At 48.5% G+C, this 22,582-nt stretch overlaps 1 protein-coding gene and 1 long non-coding RNA gene across 3 annotated transcripts; one reads left to right on the forward strand and one right to left on the reverse strand.

Annotated features, from left to right (window-relative positions):
- Nucleotides 1–1,423: 1,423 nt before the first annotated feature.
- Oas1d (2'-5' oligoadenylate synthetase 1D) lies at nt 1,424–11,033 on the reverse strand. 2 transcript variants are annotated; one of them, NM_001009379.1, is given in 6 exon segments: nt 1,424–1,877; nt 2,707–2,860; nt 3,527–3,762; nt 6,781–6,977; nt 9,321–9,609; nt 10,556–10,743. In NM_001009379.1, coding segments are annotated over 6 exon segments (1,089 nt in total). In that variant the 5' UTR covers nt 10,739–10,743; the 3' UTR covers nt 1,424–1,847.
- Nucleotides 11,034–15,468: 4,435 nt separating this feature from the next.
- On the forward strand, nt 15,469–21,365 carry LOC134481189 (uncharacterized). The gene is made up of 2 exons (XR_010056527.1): nt 15,469–16,095; nt 19,947–21,365. It is a non-coding gene; the product is annotated as an uncharacterized LOC134481189 (long non-coding RNA).
- Nucleotides 21,366–22,582: the final 1,217 nt, after the last annotated feature.

Genomic DNA, 22,582 nt, shown 5'->3' on the forward strand with positions numbered 1-22,582 from the left:
GGAGTCCGCTGGTTGTACCACGCTTACCAATCTGAAGCAGGAAGCCTGATAGTCTTTTTGGAGCCAGCCTCAAGAATGGAGCAACTTCTGGATTCTTAGATTTTTTTTATGCATAGCCAGCCCTTGTTGTATTAGTGGGATCACATCCTGGAAGTCGCTGTAATAAATATCCTCCCTGACAATACAGATTCACTTTATAAGTCCTGCTACTCTGGAAAACCACAGCTAATACAAGAGAGAGAGCCCGACCTTGGGCAGGTACCCTGCTAAGCCACACCCACAGCTGCCATCTTTGATTTTAAAGGTTCCTCATCTTTCCATTCCACCATGGAGAAATGGGAGGCAGCCATTACAGATCATGCATGGAATTTCATTAATGTGGGGTAGTCGAGGGAGGACAGGATGCATCCACGGCTTGGCAGGGGACCACAGGCCATTGTTTACTGAACCCTTTTTGTATCTGGGGGTGTTTCGGAAGGGCAAGACTGGAATCATAGAGCAGCATCACTGGGTCCCCCGATAGCTCAGACAATGTACAAGGCAGAGCGTGGTTTGCCCTATGGTCCAGGCTCAGGCATCCTCTCCCAAAGACACTGGGGCTCCTGGTCCTCAGGGCTGCTAGAGGGAGAACTGAATGAATGGGGAGACAGGGAGATCCACCCCTTCGCCTCCCCTGTCAAAGATTGACAGTGGACAATAGGGACAGGTTTGATGTTCTGGAACATGAGCAGGGGTTGGAAGCTGGGAGCCCTCATCAATTCTCTGCATTCTTGGTTAGCAGGGGCTCAAGTGCAGACAGCACAAGTGGGCCTTTTGTGGCTAATGTAGCTGTGTGTTTATGTTATTTACAAAGAGCTTGTTCTCCACAATGAACTATGGGACTGTTAAGTCTCTGCATGAAGGGCGGTATGTCTGTTACTCGAGAACTTAGGAGCATGAGGCAGATGGAATTCTGCGAATTTTAGGCTAAGGTGGGGACGTTAGAACCAGTCGGAAGTAAAAGGAAGCAAGCCAGCCAGAAGAGTATGGAATGGAGGGAGAATAAATTCATGTTGGTTTAAGCCAGTGCGTCATGATTAAAGTCCGTGCTTCAGGTCATCAGTGGTCAGAGATTTCTCGCAATTTTATATTTCTGCACTTCTGTGAACCCTAGCCTGCCTGCTGTAAAAGCAGTGCACACCTCAGTGCACAGTGGCCAGATTTCCAGGACTCCACATTTGATGCTGGCAGACAGTTTCTGTGTGCGATGAGGGAGGTCTAGAATCTTGTGTCATGGGAGCATGGACAGAAGGAGCCAAGCATTCGTGTCTCAGTTTCACGTATGAGAGATCTGGAAGGATCCCAAGCCACCCAACATCAGACGCTGTAGAAGTTTGGTTCTGCACGGTCTATGGCTGGTTGCCCAGAAACTGAACACATGTGGAGCTTGCAACAAGTACTCAATGTTTCTAGTAGAGCATGAAAAGTCATACACGTACTTCTAAGGCCCCATCCCTCAGAGTGCACACCCCCCCGCAATGGCTTGCTGTGGCTTATCATAGATAATCAGACATTGTTGGACTGAGCTTCACAACAGGTGAAAAGGTGGAAGTCAAGGTTAAGTTTGTCCCTTTCCTTCAGAGTCCGACTCCCAGAGAACACTGTGGGGGATAAGGCGGGTGAAGCAGGCTGTGAGGAAGGCTGTCCCTGGGCAGGGCAGGACGGGATCAGAAGCCTGGAGTCTGATCACAGGTTGGATGCCCCTTACTGGAGCCTGGTGCACCGAACTGTTCTCTCCAGGGCAAGGTCTTGCAGCAGAAGAGCACATGGCCCTGACTCCGAAGCCTCTTGGGCAGGTCCTGCTGGGCTCACAGGATGACACATGTTTGTTTCTCTGGCTACAGTGAAAAACACAATCATGTCAGGAGTCTGCACTGCTTCCAGGAGGGGGGTTTAAACCAGCTCTGAGGGGGGTGCCATCACCTGAGGGGGGTGCCATGACTGTACACCTGGAGCTCCTCAGAAAGGGGGCCAGCACATACAGAAGTGGGAAGACAGCCATCAGGACACCCTTAGGACTATGCCCATTGAGTGTACACATGGCCCCGCAGGCAGGCACTACATTAATAGATCTGCCAAACGGGAGGCGTGGCCCTGCCACCTCTCTGCTGCAGGACAGCCCTGTAGGCCACTGTTCCCACAGCTGCCTCCCTCCGTGTCCCCTCTCCCTTCCTTCCTGACCTTCTGAGGTTTCTTTCCCACATCACTGCACCCATGTTCATCCCCCCCACCCTGAGGTCACAAGTGACATCACCAGGTCCCTAGCATCCGGCAGACCCTGCCCCAGGAGGGGAAAGGTCCAAGTGTAGGTACCTCTGTGTGGCTGTGGTTGTGGGATGGCCCTGAGTCTAGCCACATGAAATGAGACAGGAAAGACAAAATACTTCGTGGACCTGACAGTGGCGTCAGAGTCCACAGAATTCTAGCCCAGCCAATCACTAGATGAGTGTCCCTGAGCCAGTGGCTTCAGCTCTCAGAGCCTACGTATCTTGTTTGTCTGGGTGCACCTGTACACATGTGTGTATACCCACATGTGTAACAGCACAGAGATTAAGGTCAGAGGTCATCTTGGGAGATATCTGTTTCTCCTACCATATGGTTTCTATGAAAATATTCTCTGAACAGATGGAGTGACCGGAGCTGTGCACAAGGGGACAAGGGTCTCACCGGCACTTTCCAACTGTGAACAAGGGACATATCGCTGTTCCTAAAGAAAGACGACTGCACCCAGGCCCCAGCCTCTTCTGCCAGCAGGTGCCAGGCCTGGAGGTTTGAACCAGCCACGTTCCTTGTTGGGTCAGCAGGGTCCAGGATCACGGGCCTGCAGAACAGCATTCAGGGAGGGAATTGAGCATCTGGTCAGTGCCTCAGGTGCCACTTGACAGGGTCAGGGGAACCTTGTAGAGTAATCCTATCCAAGTTTGTCCTTTGTCCCTGCCCCACAGAATACAGCAAGACTGGAGGGATCCTTGGGCATGACCTGAAAGGCTTGGATTCGAATCCTCTACCCGTTAGTAGCTGTGTGTGCTGGGGCAGGTCCCTCAGGTTCTCTGATATGTGAGATGGGGAGAGTTGGTCCAGCCAGTCTCATGGGAAAACTGAACAGAACACAGGATCAAGACATGTCACTGCCTAGGGTGACATAGTACTCTATTATTTACAGGTAATTGGTCCACTGCAGGTCTTTGGTGCCTGACAGCCCTTATGACACGGTTACTGTTGGATAATCTCTGTTTCCACCCAATGTACTCTCTTTACGTTGCTGTCTGGGACTGGACAATGTCAAAGACTTTGTCCCTTATCACAGGCAACATAGCCACCCTCCCTGCATTCCAGGTCACTAGTACCTCACTCTGATTGGGTGTCAATCAGGTGACAGCGCCCAGTGCAGGAGATGCTGCACGGACACAGAGATTCCCACCTCTCCCTTTTCACAGCCTTGCCGCCTGACACCCATGGGGATCAGAGCCATGTGGGGACAAGCTACCTGTCTTTTTGGAGTTGTTTGTTCAGGTACTCAGAGACCTCATTGTGATTAAAGTCATAACACAATGTCCAGAAGATTAGGAGACACCGATATTTGATGATCAGTTCTAAGACACTTCGGAAGCCCCGGGCTATGTATAGCTCACAGGTGTTTTCAATCCCCAGTTCCCAGGCATGGACCGTGAGCAGCTCCAGGGCGTACTGTGGGGGCAGCAAATCCCCCAGCTTCTCCTTACACTGAGAAGAGAAAAACAAAGAGAAAAACTGGGCTCTCAGCTGTTGTGTGGGGGCTGCTTCTCTCAGGCTCAATTCAGCTGCCACCCGATGATGTCCTTACAGGTTTATTGTCACACAGCCTCACCCAGTCATTTACATTCACTCTATGGCCCCTCCTGTGCTATAGCCAAGAGCTGAGTGGTTGAGATGGACCCTGTGTGCTCCACAAAGACAGCATTCACTAGCAGGCACAAGAGGAATCAAGACACCATGAGTGACAGCTAGGAGTGAGGGTGGGGGCAGGACATAAGGAGTGCTCACTATGGAAGTTTTCTCATGGTCTCTCTGAAGTGAAGGGGAAGGGATTAGAGAGATTGCTCAGGGGTCAAGTGCCTCCCTCCCCATGCACGGGTGAGAACTAGAACTCAGATGCCCAGCATCTACATGAGTGGGAGGCTTTTGATGAAGCTGATTCATAATCCTAGCTTAAAGGGCTGGAGATGGAGTTTCCAGGGGCTGCAGGACTGTCCAGAACTGCTGATCCAGCACACAGTGTGTCACGTCTGAGACACTGACTGATTATATAAGGTATGGAGTGACCGAGGACCAACCCTCACACTCCAGCCTCCACAATCTTATGCACACACAAGCACACACAAATACAGTGCGCTCCCACAAACAGGTATATACACAAACACCACACATACATTGAAAAAGGTAGTCAAGAAAAATATTGAGAAGCCACGCACAGAATGAGATAATATCTGGAAATGACGGGGAAATAGAAAGCTTATAAAGTGACATGAAGGGTTCACTGAAGAATAAAGCAGGTATGCAGAGACTCAAATGAATCAGCAGCCATAATACACTGAATTAGACACGGCTGAAGAGAGAGTTAGCAGATTAGAAAGTGGACTAGAAGAAATCACTTAGAACAAGCACGGAAAGCCATCCATCCCCATCCCCTCCCCCTCCTACATCAACACTGCCCCCTGCTGTTCCCCCAAACCCTGGTATCTCTGAACCCCTCTGTTCTGCTTCTTACCACTTTTCCTCCTTCATTTTTTATTTTCCCACTTTGTGCCATTTTTATTTCTCTTTGTGAACCTGACACAGAGAGTGCCATCTGGAGAAGATGGAGCCACAACTGAGAAAGTGCCTCCATCAGCCTGCCCTGGACTGAAGCTTGCGGGGCCTTTTCTTGATCAGTGTGGAGGGCCCAGCAAATTGTGTGCATTGCCTGTCCTGGGCAGGTGGCCCTGAGGTGTTTTTAAAGCACAGACTGATCTCCCAAGGGCATCAGGCAGCTAGCAGTGCTCCTCCATGGCCTGTGCTTCAGTTCCTGCCGCTGCTTCCCTCAGTGATGGGGTGTGGTGCAGGAATGTGAGGCAGACAATCCCTCTCCTCCCCAGTTTATCTTCCAGAATCATCTTTACCACAGCAGTGAGCACAGACTAGAAACTAGTCCTAGGGAGGGGGCGCTGCTGTGACTGACCCGCCATGTTGTTCTTTGGGAGGATTGAGAAAGGACCTTGGAACTATGCGTAGAAAAGGTGTGGAGAGCTGAGAGCCTAAGGGGTCATTTGTGGGAACATGGAAGACAGGAGGGCTGAGAGGCAGGCAGGGAGCAGAGGCTGGAGTGTGAAGTCTCAGAGAAAAGCGAAGGCTCATCTGGGCTGTCTGTGTGCTGTGTTTGGATTAAGAATCAGTGGTTTCTCATCAGCTGGGGCAGAGAATCAGCTCAAATAGCTTAGAAACAGCAGGATGGGGCCAAGGCTTCTGGAAAGAGTTTCCTCATGGTCAGCAAACAGAAGACTTTGTGCAGGGGCCCCAAGACTGCATCTGCAGGTGTCAGCCACACCTGGAACTGCAGAGGGCTCTGCCTGGCTCCAAGTCCCATGAAACCTGCAGGTTTGGAGCCATCATGGGGAGCAGCTGAGCCCTGGCACTGAGAGAGGCCAGGAGGAGCCATTGGTGAAAGTGCAGCCTCAATGGCAGTGGAGACCCTGAGACACTGGACCTGCCCTGAGCAGGAGACAACTGTCGGGAACAGCGCAATGTGAGGGCAGAGCTGGCCTGAGCCTGAGACCCGCTGTGTGAGCTGTGACCCGCTGTGTGAGCTGAGACCTACTGTGTGAGCTGAGACCTACTGTGTGAGCTGAGACCCGCTGTGTGAGCTGAGACCTACTGTGTGAGCTGAGACCTACTGTGTGAGCTGTGGATGGCAGAGCCCGAGAAGCTCAGTGAACTGTGAGTCCCAGATATCAGATACTGAGCTTTTTCTTACGATTGTGACAGGGACCTGGTTCTTTCCTCTTGGAGTAAGAAAGACTTTTTTAACTAGTGTTGTTAAATTTCATATGAGACCTCCCTCGAGAATACTAGTCTTGTTACATGTTAAAATTTTAAAAAAATGTATTTTTGTATTTTTTCTTTTACTGGATATTTTTTATTTACATTTCAAATGTTATTCCCTTAAGCTTTGTCTTTTTAAACCTAGATTGCTTTTTTAATTGCATGATGTTGACATGACATCTGAGTAAAAAGTCAGAAAAGGAAAGGTTCAATTGATGTGTTTGAGCATCAATTTGAAAGTGGGTTATTTGTGAAAGTGAGTTTTGCCAATTAGACATAAGGTAGGGTTCACTGGGCAGGAGGCAGCCTTAATCGAGACAATCCCTCAATCGGTCTGGTTCAGGGTAGTCTGTGCGGACATGTTCGTGACCAGTGATGGATGTGGTTGGTGCCATGCCTGAGCGTGTGCTCTGTGGAATAGAGCATTCTGAGTGAGCCATGGAGATCAAGGCAGTGAGCAGAGTTCCTCCATGGTCTCTGCTTCAGTTACTGTCCTGACTTCCCTCAACCATGGGCTGTGACTGGGATGTGAAACCACGTCAGACCTTTCCTTCCCCAAGGTCCTCTTGGTCATGTGATAAAGCTATCATTGTCAACAGACAGCGAACTAGAATAGACCTCCTATCTGTCCTGAATCCCACTCTCTACACATCAGGTCCACAGTGTCTGAACCACATGCCTTACCAGTTGATACCAGTACTTGACCAGGCGGATGAGATTCCACATCTTATGTCCAGGATGCTTCAGGAAGTGTTGTTGGAGCTCTGTGAAGCAGACGGAGAACTCGCCCTCCTTATCCAGGTTGGTGCTCTCACGGATGAGGCTGGCGTAGATTTTGTTGTAGATTCTGGGATCAAGGTACTTGTTGTATCTCCAAGCATCTATAAAGAAGTTTCATTCATGTTAAGACTCAACCCTGATCTAAGAGTCTTCTGTACTTCTAGGGTCACAATCACTCTCTATGGGCTTCAGTGAACAATGCAGCATTGGACCACAGCAAACATCACTCCCCATACAGACACGATCCCCCACCACGCCTCTGGACTCCATACATGAACTGGTCCTGGAGAGCCTGTGCCACCACCTGCTCTTGGTAGGTTGCCTTACTCACAGGCCTGGAGACAGGGGTGGGAGGAGATAGCACACTGTGGTCACTCACAGAGAGCGGCACGGTCATCTGATGATGGCCAACCATGTTCTGGTGTAGCATGGAGCTCTGCACTGCATTTGTCTACCAGATCTTGTGCTCAGTCTTTTCAGATCGTGGGTGGATCGTGTGTGCAGGGATGTGGGAAACGCACATATTCAGAGGCCATGAAGAGGAGATGGGGTTTCTTCATTTACAGTTTATCACCCCCTCCCTTTACAGCAGGGTCTCTCTGTAATCATGTTGCTTGGCTGACATCCATCAGGCCACAGAGATTCTCCTGTCTCTGTTCCAATAGCACCAGGGGATACGTTAATGTGTGGAACTTCCTAAGAATAGGTGGGCATTGGGTATTTGAACTCAGATCCTCATGAGTGTGCAGCAATTACCCTTATCCACTAGCTGTCTCCCTAGGTACTGTGTGTCAGCCGGGCATGAATCTCTGTAGTGCCTAACTTAATGCCATGTGGTGTTGATTGCCCAGTTACTGAGAGTTTGGGGATGTGGTGGTTGTGGGTGTGTCCTGTGAAGTTTTACAGTGGACCAGGCTATGGAATTGTTTGTGTGTGTGTGTGTGTGTGTGTGTGTGTGTGTGTGTGGCTATGTGTAGGTGTGTGTATGTTAATAGTCTAGGAGGTTGAAGGCTGTGCCTTGGGTGTCTCCACGTGTGTGGCCTGGTTATAGCAGGCTATACTATCAGGCTTTGATGCTGGCACAGACCCAAATCACTCACTGATGGAGCTTTGGACAAGTTCAGTCCCTCAGTGTCCCAAAAAGTGCTCAAGATCTTAATTACTATTTCAGGACACAGCACACAGTAGGTCTCATTTGCTATGTCACCCGGGTTAGGGCTGTGACTGGGGTCCTCTTGGCCATCATCCCCATGAGCATTCCCAAGGTGATCCTTCTGTGATAGAGTTCCCATCCCACTGGAAAGCTGCCACAGGCTGGGCAAGTCTATGAGCAAGACAGGCCTCTGGGGTAGCCCTCTCCCAGCTCATTTCTGGGTCACTCCCTCTGAGCCCCCTCCACTGAGCAGGGTTCTAAGCCTCTTTTAGCTTCCCACAGCATGCTGCCCTGGTCCTGGTCCCAGGCTGGCCCTCTCAGTCCCTGCTGCCTGAGACTGCACTGTTTCCAGGGCTCTCCTAAGCCAAGGGCCTTGTCTCAAAGTAAATAGCAGCTCACACAGTGGCCAAGAGAGGGTGCTGTGTCCCCCAAATATAAAACCCCAAGTGTTCTCCAAGGTCCCGAAACCCATCCTCCTGTTTCATGGGTGTTCCTGATAGTCTTTGAGTAGAGTTGATCAATTTGTAATTTTGGGGACACACTGTGTCTCTGAGTCCTGATACAAAAAGATCTGAATATAGAGGAATATTAATGTGCAATTATAGAACACATATGTGTGAAAGTGGAAGTTTGGTGTAGGTGTGCAGGGAGTCTACACCTGAAATCCCTGAACTGGGCTGGTAGAGACAGGAGAATTCCTCAGGCTCACTGTCTGATAGGTGGACATGAAGCTGGCCCACCCACCTATCTGAAAACAAACCAGCCATCACACTTGCCTGTCCCGTAGCGGGTGGAGGAAGCCCAAGTGTGTGCTGAATTTGTATAATTGTTTATAGCTGGAGACTCATAGCCTACAGACACTTCTAGGAGACTAGGCAACCCCTCCCCCAGCTCTGTGCTGTCCCTAATAGACATGCTGAGCCTCCAGATGCCAGAGACTCTGGGTTCAGCTCCATCAGAGCACACACCCCACCTGATCCCAGCTCCTTACTGCAAGAGCCATGAGGTGGGGCAGCAAACTCCAGGTCAACCTCTCAACCAAATTATCTTCCTTAGTAACCAACATGCAGGGCTGACCTCTGGTCATTACACACTGGTGCAAACATGTGCACTTATATCATGCTCCCTCCAACACACACACACACACACACACACACACACACACACACACGCATACACACACACACCAGAGACAGAGACAACAGAGACACAGAGAGAGACAGAGAGAAATAGAAGGGAGGATTCAGGGGTGAGGAAGGGCAGGCTGAGGCTCTGCTGCTGGCTGACTTACACAGGACATCATAGGCTGGCTGCACATCAAACTCCACCTCCTGCTGGAGCTGGGGCGAGCTCAGCTTGATGCTCAGAGACCTGGAGTTGGCCTGCTCTGAGGTCTGGAACTCAAAATTCAGTTTAAACTGTTTCTCTTGCTGCAACTGGCACAGGTGTTTCCAAATTTCCTCAATGAACTCTTCTCGTCGCTTTAACTGATCCTCAAAGCAGGTGAGATTGTTAAGGAACACCACCAGGGTGGCCTCTGACCTTCCCTTGAGCATGGAGTATTCATCGTAGCAGCCGCCCTAAAAGACAAGGATGAGAGTGACAAGGGAATGGGACAGCCATGCTGGGCAGTCCAGATGCTGAACAGAGTAGGAGTCCATCCCTGAGAGTGACCCTTGGGCTGAGAAAGCTGACCCATGTGTAGTGGAATTCTATTCAGCCCTGAAGAGTGAAATTATCTCTGGAGGAGAATAGATGGTCCTGGATCTCCTTGTGGTACAGGAGATAAACCAGAATCAGAATGAGGAACATCTTTGCTTTATCTATTTATTTCCAGAATTAATTGTGTGTGTGTGTGTGTGTGTGTGTGTGTGTGTGTGTGTGTGTGTAATAGAAGAGAACTCTCTGAGGCAGGTTAGTTTCCAAGTACAAGTGGTGGGGATGGTAGTAGGTGAGAGAAGACTGAGGAAATTACCACAGGTGTACGAAACTGTTGTCACGATCCCCCGCTGTCGAGGAGCACATTTAAAGACATAGACCATAAACACCATTCCAGAAGGAAGTCTCTAACAATACTAGAAGGTCACAGAGCAAATGTCAAAATTAAGAAAATTTGAAAATTCACAAAAAGAAAAAAAATGAGAAAACAATAAGGGATACCGCAGAGATCCTCCCTAAATAAAATGCTGAGCTCAATCACTAACACATTTGCATCCCTGACATAGATGAGTGGACATGACACAACAACGTTTCTGCAGCCTTTCACAGTGACTGCGGTAGGGACTGTCATCATAAAGTCCCATTTGACAGATGGAAACATGGGCAATGAGCTTCCTTCCATCAGTCACCAGTTGTCCATGGTGGGGTCTCTGTTCTGTTCTCTGCCCTGTGCCATAGCTGGGGCTTACATGAGGACACTGGGCACAGAGTAGGTAGGTGGCACTCGCTCCCCACTAAGGACTGCAGTCTGGCTTCTCAGAGTCCTCTCCCACCCCATCCTGGTAAGCTCAGGATAATGAGACTCACCATCACAATCCTAGAGACCCTCACAGGGTGGGTGGCACCTTGGAAGCATCTCTCAGTCAGGAAAGCACATATAAAGTCAATGTCTGCTCTGACCTCAGTAAGGAAGGTGGTGTCAGGAAGGAGGTGATCCTGTATGAATCTGTCCAGCCTCCAGATGGGGGTATTGGCAAGTTTCCACGGCATCCTGAAGCTAGGATTGTACGCTGACTGCAGCCTTGCCTCTGGAGTCAGCTGCCCCTTATATCCATAGCTGGTTCCTCTTTCCCAGGAAGGGCGGGGCTATGCAAATCAGACTCTACACCTGCCTTCTCTGGCTCCTGGGATCCCTGACACTCTGGGGTTTGATTACCTGCTGGCATTTCTTTGGACTGTCAAACCCTCATCACTGCAGGCTGTGGACCAGGAGGCAAGAAGCATCAAAAAGATAGTTTCTGTTGTTCTTCCTTCTTGATCTTGAATTGTTACTAAAGAAAAATAATTTGACAGTCTCCAAGATTTTTAACAACGGAACACACACACAGACACACAGACACACACACACACACACCTCACTAAAACATGAAGAGACAGTGAGAGAAAGCCAGAAGATGGCAGGCGGCAGTTCCAGCACAGCTGTGGTGGGTTTGTCACAGGGGACTGGTCCATACTGGATATTGTAATGAGCTGTCTTCAAGGTCACAGCTAGCTTGAAGGTCAGACTTGGGGTCTCACAGTTCTGTGGGTTCTCAGATGCACACCCATGATGTGATCGTCATGCAAGCCACCATCAGAGACAGTCTCTCTGCCTCCTACCCCCACCTCCATCTGTCCTCAATAAAGGACAAAGGTTTCACATCTTTCTTTCAGATGGGATCTCACTCCTTTGCCCAGGATGGATGTGAACTTGGGGATCTTCCCATTGTCCTTCCAAGTGCTGAGGTGACAGGGGTGTGCCTCTGTCCCCAGCTGTAGTCACCTGAGTCATCAATTGTCACTCTCCACTCCAGTAGCATTGAGTACTGACTTGTGTCCAGGACACACCCCCATGAGGGTGAGCCTGTCTCCATGCCAACCTCTCTCTGCCCAGCAGGAGTGAATATTCATCATGGCAGGATGGTCCACACCTGTGATCCCAACCCCTGGGAGGTGAATGCAGACGGTACAGAGTTCGAGGCCAGCCTGGGCTATGTAATGAGGCTCTGTTTCATTGAACAGGAATAACAAGGCTCTTCCACACACATATGTATACATGCGCGCACACACATGCACTGCACCCACACACCTAAATTTCTGTTGCAATTGCTGCAGACACAAGGAACAGAAGACTGAGGAAATTATTATTGCATAGGCCCTCCCGTGGTTAGGTGGCTTTAAGGGATTTCTTTTGAAGAAGCAGAAGCCATGGCCTCATCATTCAGGTCAGGGGCTGGCCTTTAGCCAACACTCGTCTTCACGGCCTGGTTGATAGCAGAGGATCTTTGGTGGATCCTGACCTTGCCTGAGGGACCTGAAATACTGGAGGCCCCTCCCACAAGTGCAGGATGGGAGGACAAGAGGCCAGCTGAGGGTCCTGAGCAGATCTGGGCAAGGACAAAGCTAATTTTATTTTAATTATTCTATGCCATTTATTTCATGTGTGTGAGCACGTGAAGTAAGAGGACAGCCTGTAGGTGTCAGCTGTCTCACCTTCCAACAAGGCTCTGCTGGGGACCAAACTCAGGTCATCAGGCTTGGTGACAAACACCTGTGCCTTCTGAGCTATCTCAGTGACCCTTTTTGGTTTTGTTTATGAGGCTGGATCTCTGTTATATACTGTCTGCCAGTCTTCTTACAGCGATCCTCCTGCCTCAGCCCCTCGTTGCTGGCATTCTAGTGTTTCACTGTGCCCAGCTGATCTATAACCCTTCCGTGTTCTCCCGTGCATCTTAATAAGGTTCATTCATCCCAACGAAGCCAACCCTTGTCAAGTCTGACTGAGACAGGGTGTGTCCGGGTCACAAGGTGTTTTTAAGACCGTGATTTGCCCTCTTGGCCACTTGTCCATCTGCTGCTGGAGACATGATATCCTTATAAGTCACCTGGAGGGACCTGACCAGCTCTGGAGAAGTGGTTTGTGCCTCTTGAAAGGCAAAATAGAGTGGAATTAAGTATCCTCCTAGACATTTTGTAAAATATTCTTTGAAATTATCTTAATATACATTCAATGTATTGTGATCACATTCACCCTCCCCATTCCTCCCATGTAACGCTCCCGTGACTCTTTTAATGAATGAAACACTGGATCCAGTCAGTGCGTCTCATAGTCACACAGGTGTGAGGACAAACTACTGGGATCTGAGTAACCTGCCAGGGACCGCAGCCCTAAGGAAAACTGACTCTGTCCTGGCTGGGTTTAACGCCAGCTCGAGTCAAGCTAGAGTCATGTGAGAAGCAGGAACTTTGGATGAGAGATGCCTACATAATATCGGATATAAAGACATAAGGTGCAGCCTGACGTTCTGTCTGCTTATCAAAAGAGCTGTGGTAGGCTCCTCCCTGGGGCCTGTGACGGCCTATCTGTGGACTCCCCACCAGATGTGCAGTACCAGGCTGGAGTGGCCTCCTGTGGAGTCCTCCTCAAATCCATTGAGAAAGTGTCCAGTTGTTCCCTATAAGATCCCTGCCACCAGTGCACCCATGGGCAGATCGTGCCAGGCCAGTCCTTATTGGCAGGGTTCCCCTGCTGGGTAAGACCCAATGGTGGGCACTGAGTGCCTGTTAAAGGTGCTGAAGAGAAGCCCATGATAATTGGGCTCTTGTTCTGCAACATTCCGACTCTCCATCCCTGAGTTCTGATTAGTTACTCAGCCTTGTAGAGTCTTTAACACCCTCGTGGTTTCCTTCTTCTTCTTCCTCCCCATTCTTGGAAGTTCAGTGTTAAAGACTCTGTGGGAGGCAGGGAAGGAAGCCGACTCTGCCTGGGACCCTGGAAAGGGCTCCTGAGTTGCTGTCTGAGGCAGGGACCTCTTAACCAAGGATAGAAAAACACAGGACTTCCAGGCAATTGCAGACTTGGAACAGGATGCAGGGTGCTGGGGACAGACTCTGCAAAGACCCAGAGGTGGGAATAAAAACCAGAAGAAACAGAAAGGAAGGCGCAGACTGTGTGTGAGAGACAGACACAGAGTCACTGAGTACGCAAGGAAGGGGGCTGCTCCACCCCGTAAGGCTGCAGGGACAAACTGTGTGGTTTTGCCTGTGCCAAAGTGACAACAGTGTTCAAAGAGCTGAGAGGCTCTGGGTCAGAAACCCAAAGTGCAGACATCAGTAGGTGGTCCTTTCCAGTGTTACAATCAAGACTCTGCCTCCACCTGTGCCTTCTGCTGGCTCCAGCTGTCCAGTCTCGGCCTCTACCCTCCCACCACACTCTGTGCGTTGAGCCCGTCATGAGAGAATGTCAAATGCCTCAGGATAGGACCTTCCTTAGGACCAGTGTGGGACCCAGGTGTGTTGTATGTCCCAGGTTCTGCCTCTCTTTGCCAGTGGTGTCCAGATGTCACCAAACCACAGGCAGTGCCAGGCCGAGGACAGAGACAGTCTGTGTTTTCTCTTGGGTCTTGAGATTACAAGTATAAGCAAGATCAGAAGGGGAGGGCAGGGTCTGGGACAATTGCTGTGGCTCCACGGCTCCTCTGGAGGTACCCCGGTGTCACCAGTGTCCTGCTTGGAGAGGAAGTCAGGAACTGGGGGATGGGGCGCTGTTGTCTGCATCTTCCTTCTGGGCATGAGGGAGCCACTGCATGGCAAACCTGAAGGGGAGAACCAGGCCCAAGATAAGCAGGGATTGGTCCAATTGGAAGCCAGTGTCCAGTGCTGAGCGCAGAAGGGGCTGGAGAAGAGGGAAGGAGTCTAGTGTGGACATGATGGGTCCCCAGCTTGGCAGAAGACCCATGGCTATGGTTTACTAAAACCCTCTCTGTGGATCTGGTAGTGTTTCAGAAGAGGCAAGACAGGAATCATAGACCAGCATTACCATGTGCACCGAAGGCTCAGATAAAGCACCAGGCAGATGAGTGTGAAGGGCTCTGTGGTCCATGGGATATGCATTTTCTCACTCCTGTGGGCGTTTGGGCTCCTGGTCCTCAGGGATGCAGAGTGAGAACTGAAGGAACGGGGGCCAGGGAGACTCACTCCTAACTCCTTCACAGAGATTGAGAGTGAACACTGGGGACAGGAGTAGGGTGTGGGGACAGGAGCAGGGGTTGGGAGCTGGTGGCCCTAAGCAGTTTCCTACCTTCTTTAGTGAGCAATGGCTCAAGGGGAGAGAGCACACGTGGTGGGTCTTTTGTGGTTTTTGTATTTGTGTATTCATAAGATGCTGGTTCACCATGCTGACCTATAGAACCATTAGGTCTCTGTGTGAAGTAAGTGTGTGTGTGTGTGCGTGTGTGTATAATTCCAGATGGTGGGACCCCCAAGATATTCAAAGTTCTGTGAATTATGGTTAGACATATAATGAGATCTAGTTAATAGGGAAAAAAAGGATGAAATATGTAAAAAAAGGAAATTAAGAAAGTAAGGAGAGAGAATAAATTAGGTTTGAGTTTGAGTCAGTGCATTGTGAATAAATTCAGGGCTTCAGATCTCATCCTCACACAGACAACGAAATTTTAAAGTCATTGTGGGTCACAGATTGCCTGTAATTCTATTTTCCTGCAGTCAGTGGACCTCGGTGTCTCTAGTGCTCTTAGTACTGACTCTCCAACCCCACGGTGTTGATTTTCTAAGGAACAAATGTTTCACCCTCTTAAGGGTCTTTATCTGTATACTTACAGAAGCACATAGCACTTGATATCTCAGCTGTCTGAGCCCTGGTGGGGACATTTTGCCTTAGGTATAAGTTAACACACACTGCACAAGATACTAATGTGAAAGACCCCCTCCCAGAAAGGGAATTGTACAAGCCCAAGGCCCTCAACTATAGAAGTAAAAAATAAGTTTTTAGATACACAGACTCAGAACTAAAATAAGCCTGGGAAAGTTCAGATGTGTCCAAGCTTTGTGGTACAAGCTGACCCATCATTTAGACGAAACAGACCATAAAAGAAAACAAAATACAGAAACCAGTCTAAATTATTGGTATTGCTTTATGGGCCACCTCACAAGAGATAAGCCCCTAGCCCCTGACATTCCGGACGCCCCAACCTACACGTATTCTCTTGCTGTGTGACAACCTCATTTGAATAGTCAATTGGGTGTAACCATACATCTGCGCCTCACTTGAATACACCAACCATGCATCTGCTTCTGTAAGCCTGCTTCTGCTCCCCAATACCCTATAAAAACCCGTCCCTGGTTCTGTTAGGTGCGCCAGTCTTCCGAATTGACTGGGACGCCCACAGATACCTGTGTATCTTGATCAATAAAAATCCTCTTACAGATTACAGCCTGTGGACTCAGACTGGTCATTGGGCTAGAAGATCTCCCTCCTGAGGGAAGATTCTCTCTGAGAGTCTTACATATGGGGGCTCGTCCGGGATCGGAGATCCTCTGCCTAGAGACCGCCAACCACCCACCGGGAGGTAAGCTGGCCAGTGTTTGTCTTGTCCTGTCTTGTCTTGCTTTGTGACTTGTTCTGTAAATGCTTAGTTACTTGGCTTGGATCTAGACCGTTTGTATTTGGGCGGGCCAGAGAAGGAGCTGACGAGCTCGGACTTCTCCCCCGCAGCCCTGGAAGACGTTCCAAGGGTGTTTGGAGCCCAGTTTTTTTTTCTTCGGGGCTCAGCCCATATCGGTAGGATACATGGTTTTGGGTTAGAGGAGAGAGGAGAGAGCCGGATCCACTGAATTTCTGGTTTCAGTTTGACACCGAAGCTGCGTGGAGCGTCTGTCTGTTGCTTGTTTGACTGTTAGAATTGTTTGTCTTCTTTGTGTCCTAATTTTCTTTGAACATCTGTGGAAATTGGTTATAGGATGCTTTGTCTTGGTCTTGTTTGTCTGGTTTGTTTTCTGTGGTATTGTCGAGTGTCTTTTTGGCTTTTGTTTCGTTTTTGAATTTGGACTGACGACTGTGTTTGAAATCATGAAACTGCTTTGTTTGTCAAGGAGTTTTACTTGGTCCTCTTGGTGCTTAACTTGGAAATAATTTGCTTGAGAAAAATTGTTTTCTGCCGGGGAGTTTTATCTTTCTCTCTTGAGCCTCCTCCCCAAGGAGAGATGCCCCTCCCTTTGCTCCCCTTGTCCAGTCTAGTTGCTATTAACAGTTGTGTATGAAGGACTCCAGATTAGCACGTGACCCTGTCTGAAGCAGGCATTAACAAGAACCTGAAAGCTTTACCTTGGATCCTGAAGAAAATTTCTCCCTGTTGCTTAAACATTCACAGCTTCTAAGGAAGGGACAGCACAGAGTAGAGAAATATAGGGGCTGAGGGTGACAAGCATGCAGGCCTGCTAGCAAGCTGCAGGCTGCGCGTGGGCAGTGGCGCAGCTCAGGCCAAGTCAGTGTAAGAGGAGTTTCAAGGTAATGAGGCCGGCCGGGGTTGACACTTTGACCACAAAAAGATAATATAAAGTTAGTGGTTGTTTTATGAGACTTTTGGCCCTGAAAAAAAAAATAATTCCAGTTGCTGCCTTCAGTGGCCAGACCTTCAACACTTGCTCACAGAAAGAGAGTGTTCATTAAGAGAAGTTCTTTAAGGGAGCCTGCCTTATCTGCTGGCCCTATTCCAAGAGAGGAGTTGATCTCCGACATTAAATAACCTTCTCTGTTAGTCATCATTGACATGGAGAGTGCCTTTGATCCTATCCCCACAGCAGCCAGTTCTTGCCCCTGTGGTCAAAATGCCCCAGGTTGGGGGGCAGAGAAGCCCCTAAAATAGTTTCGAAAAGAATCTACAACAAACTGTGAAGAACTTTGTTTTGCCAGCCAAACTTTAGAATTCAGGCTTTGGCTGTGGCCAAGGTCAGGATTAATGTTTTCTTTTCCATGGGCCTTTAACCCAGTGAGACAGTTTGGTAAAGGGCTGCTACTGAGGTCCTGATAGCCCCAGGTGAACTGGTTACAATTCTTTTGTCAGCCACTTGGCATCTAGCATCCAGGTCCTAACCATCTCTCCATCCTTTTGTTATTAGTTCTTAAGTCCAGATAGTCGGTAACAGATCAGCTCCCTCTCTGCTTGCCGTTCTATTTCACAGACACAAAGCTTGTGCTTATTTGTACAATGGCCTTTTTGTCCAAGAAAGTCCTCCTGGTTTAGCTGTGTGACTAAATGCTATTTGCCCTCTTCAGTGGACCTCTATTCTCAAGATTCTCTTGTTTTCTCACCATCCCATTTGAGGTGCTTGTTAGTAATTGTTACAGGTCTTCTTTACCACTGAGGAAAGACGGAATCCTACTAGAGGCCAGAAAGATAAATCCAGACATGGATGGAAGGCCCTCACTCCTGACTGTTGACTTGAATACCCCTGAAGGTAGGGAGTGCTCCGGGTCTGCCACCAGGCTCCAAGGGTGGGTCTCCGAGGGGCTGGAAAATGCCCCACCAATCTGGCTAAGATAAGGAAAAGATATAAAGAGAGAAAGTTACAGAAATTTGAAGGGTTAAGCTAAGTTGCTGAGAGTTAGTGTAAGTTACAGAGAAAGTAAAGTTAAAGTGTAGTTACATAAGTGGACAGCATCTAATAGCTATAGAGGAAGATACAGAAGATATGAGAGCGACTGAGGAAGAGAAAGAAGAAAGAAGGTAAAAAGAACAGGAAGCTAGGGAAGAAAAGAGACAAAAAGAAAAAGAAGCAAGAGAGCCAAAGAGGGATAAAAGACAGGAGAGGAACATATACTGGCCACAGTAGTTAGAGAACCTAGGAAGACAGTACCTGGCAACAGAAGAGAATTCCTAGCTAAAGATCAGTGTGCCTATCGCAAGAAAAAGGACACTGGGTCAGGGACTGCCCCAGGAAGAACAAGAAGGGCCTCTCCAGCAGCCCGGAAGGCAAGCCTCTTGGTCCTAGAGTGCTGGCTATGTGCTAAGATAGAAGGAAAGCCTGCCCAGTTGTTTTGTGAATACGGGGGCCCAACACTCTGTGCTCCTACGCCCAAATGGGCTAGTGTCCAGCAAAAGACCTTGAGTACAGGGGACTACCGACAACAAATGATACTCATGGACTACCCGAAGAACGGTGGACCTTGGCGTGGGCCGGGTATCCCACTTGTTCCTTGTGATTCCAGACTGCCCCTACGAGTCTAAACCCTGCTCCCGGACACCGACCTAGCACCCCCCTTCATGACTGTCAGCAGGAGCTCACTAAAGCACAGGAATGGCAAAAGATCTGACTGACCAGCCACCAGAGGGGGTAGATGTCATCTGGTTCATAGATGGGAATAGCTTCTTAGAGAAGAAAAAAGATGGGCTGGGACAACAGTGGTAGATAAAAACAGAGTCATATGGGCTCAGGCCCTACCAAAAGGCACCTCTACTCAGAGAACTTGCTCCCCTCACCAAAGCCCTTGAGCTGAGAAAGAGACTTAACATCTATGTGGACAGCACGTATGCCTTTGCTACAGCCCATCAGCAGAGGGGCCTGCTGACATCTGAGGGCAAGAAAAAAAGAGATTCTGGCTCTGTTAAGGGCCCTCCATGACCCAGCCAGACCGAGGAAGAGACTCTGGTACACCTCAATGGGAAAGAAGATCCTGCTACAATTTTTACAGGCAGAGACATGATAAAACAAATGCATCAATAGACTCACTTAGGGGTAAGCAAACTCATCCAGACGTTTTCAAAAACTAAATATTATGTCACAGGTCTCAAGTATCTCGTGGAACAGATAGTGCACTGATATATACCATGCCAACAGGTAACTGTTTTCAAGAAAGTTGACTGTAGTAGGAGGCTCCGTGGGGAACGGCCTGGATACTACTAAGAAGTGGACTTCACAGAGATAAAACCAGGAAAATATGATTTCAAATGTCTCCTAGTGTTTATAGATATCTCTTCAGGAATAGATAGAAGCTTTCCCCACCAAGCAAGAGACGGCCTCTACAATCATCAAGAAGATACTGGAAGAAATCTTCCACAGGTCTGGAATGCCCAAGGTAATCTGGTCAGACAACAGCCCTACTTTCGTTGCCAAGGTAAGCCAGGGTGTGGCCAAGTATTTAGAGGTTGATTGAAAATTACATTATATTTACAGACCTCAAAGTTCAGGACAGGTAAAGTAAATAAATAAGACTCTAAAAGAGACCCTGACCAAATTGACCATGGAGACTGGCGCAGACTGGGTGACACTCCTTCCCTCTTGTTCTCTTCAGAGCAAGAAATACCCCTTCCAAATTCAGCCTTACCCCCTTTGAGATCTTATATGAGGCCTCAGCTCCCCTGACTGTATTAGATGATGTTACTGAACCAACATGTCATAGTAATAATGATTTATGTGCCAGGCTAAAAGACCTACAGGTGATACGGAAAGAAGTCTGGTCACAGCTGGCAGCAGCCTATGCCCCGGAGACCCCTGAGACATCTCATCAGTCATCAGTTCCAGGTCAGAGACTACAGCTACACTGAGCCCAGACACTCGAGCCTCACTAGAAAGGACCGTACCTGGTGCTGCTGACCACCCTGACAGCCGTCAAGTCTCAGCCTTCAACAGTCGAGTACTAGCTGTTGGGGCTGAGAGCCGGGACCTAGAGGGACACTCAGGATGTTTGCCCTGGGTTCCCTCAGAATAGGTGTAAGGATAGGCTTGATTTTTATTGCAAATGATATAACATTACATATGTTAGTACTCCTAACACTTCTTGGGACTGTGCCTCAGGGATCACAACCTATATAAGTTTAAAAGTTCTAAAAGACCTTGGTGTATAGGTTCAGATCATGTCCAGATTAAAATCCTGATGCTAAAGACTTAACAAGACACAAAAGAGAGTTGAAAATTATTTAAGGCTATCTAGGTGCTACAAGGGCAGCACAAGGACATCTGCTGTTGCCCTACAACACAAGGCTTATAGGGAATTCAGAACTGCCATTGACTCAAATATAAAAAAAGAGTAAAAAAGATTTTTTAGCTGACCTCCAAGAATACCTAACCTCCCTCTCAGAGGTAGTCCTTCAAAATAGGAGAAGATTAGACCTGGTATTCCTTAAAGAAAGAGTCTGTGTGCTACACTAAAAGAAGAATGTTGCTTCTATACAGATCAGACAAGAATAGTAAGAGATACAGACTTTCAGTCATTCAAACTTTTGTGCTGAGACAACAGTATCAGATGGTGAAACAACAAAAAAACAGAGGTACCTTAACCAAGTTGAGTGGAAGATTCCACTCAAGGACAAAAAGAAAATGGGGGAATGAAAGACCCCCTCCCAGAAAGGGAATTGTACAAGCCCAAGGCCCTCAACTGTAGAAGTAAAAAATAAGTTTTTAGATACACAGACTCAGAACTAAAATAAGCCTGGGAAAGTTCAGATGTGTCCAAGCTTTGTGGTACAAGCTGACCCATCATTTAGACGAAACAGACCATAAAAGAAGACAAAATACAGAAACCAGTCTAAATTATTGGTATTGCTTTATGGGCCACCTCACAAGAGATAAGCCCCTAGCCCCTGACATTCCGGACGCCCCAACCTACACGTATTCTCTTGCTGTGTGACAACCTCATTTGAATAGTCAATTGGGTGTAACCATACATCTGCGCCTCACTTGAATACACCAACCATGCATCTGCTTCTGTAAGCCTGCTTCTGCTCCCCAATACCCTATAAAAACCCGTCCCTGGTTCTGTTAGGTGCGCCAGTCTTCCGAATTGACTGGGACGCCCACAGATACCTGTGTATCTTGATCAATAAAAATCCTCTTACAGATTACAGCCTGTGGACTCAGACTGGTCATTGGGCTAGAAGATCTCCCTCCTGAGGGAAGATTCTCTCTGAGAGTCTTACAAATGTTGCATGTAATTTTAAAATCCCCAAGCTTGGTCCAGCTGGCTCTGGGACTAGTCTCGTGGTTTTGCTCCATCTTCCTCCATTTGTTCTCTCAGTCCCTCCCTCTTGTCTTCCCCTTCACCTTTTCTCCTCTCTCTCTCTCTCTCTCTCTCTCTCTCTCTCTCTCTCTCTCTCTAACTTCCAGCCCCAACTTTACCTTCCACTGCCCAATCACAGGCTCTAGCCTTTGACCTGTTAAAGCGGGGAGCAGGTTGAGTGCAAGATCTACTCCTCATCTAGGGCAGGATTAGTATGAGAAAATAAACAGCACCAAGGCAATCCACAACACACTATTAAGCCAGTTAGAAGAAGGACACACAGTGGCCACCGTGTAACACCAGCGCTGAGGGGACCAGCCCAGAGGAATCATGAGTTCAAGTCCAGCCTTGGCCTCAAAGTAAGACCACAACAACGAAGTGAAAAAACTCTAAACAAGAGAGGAGAAGACAGAGGCAGGGGGTTGGGGGGGGCGTCACACTGTTTTGACTGTTTTGATGCGGCCTTGGGTGGTGGTCCCATGAGTGTGCATTCAGGATATGCGCCACTCAAATGCTGTCAAGCTTGCCGTGGCCTTGACAGATAGTTCACTGCAATATCCAATGCTGACCTGTCCTGTCGCAGGCTGATGGTATAACCTTTACTTAGCTCTTGTGATAGCCCTCGGCTAGCCCCCACGCCCACAGCCCGCCTCCCAGCACCACAGGGGAAAAGGTAGGATGCGAGTAGGAGAGGAGGCTTCTGGAAAGTCTGAACATTCTGTTAGAATTTTCTGTAATCGTAGAACTGAAAGCCCAGAGATAAAGGAAAAACAAAACCTGTTCAAGTGCTGTTCTTTAAAGGAAAAAACAAACAAACATGTTGTCCGCCTAAAACGTTTGCAGGAGCTGGAAGCCGAGCTCAGGAGCCTCCAGCCACCTTCTGCAGTTTCCTGAATCGGTCTCCCCTCTTCTCCTGAGTTTAAAGATTACTCTTATACATGCTTTGTAACAGCTTTTCCCAGAAGAATCTCTGAGAAAGCCAGATCAGTTTCCCTATGCCTTCTTCCTTGGGTGGGATCCTAAGAAAGCTTTGGCTAGGAGGTACCTGGTCAGAAGCTCTG

The sequence above is a fragment of the Rattus norvegicus genome, chromosome 12, assembly GCF_036323735.1.
Source record: "Rattus norvegicus strain BN/NHsdMcwi chromosome 12, GRCr8, whole genome shotgun sequence".
In the NCBI taxonomy this organism is placed as follows: Eukaryota; Metazoa; Chordata; class Mammalia; order Rodentia; family Muridae; genus Rattus; species Rattus norvegicus.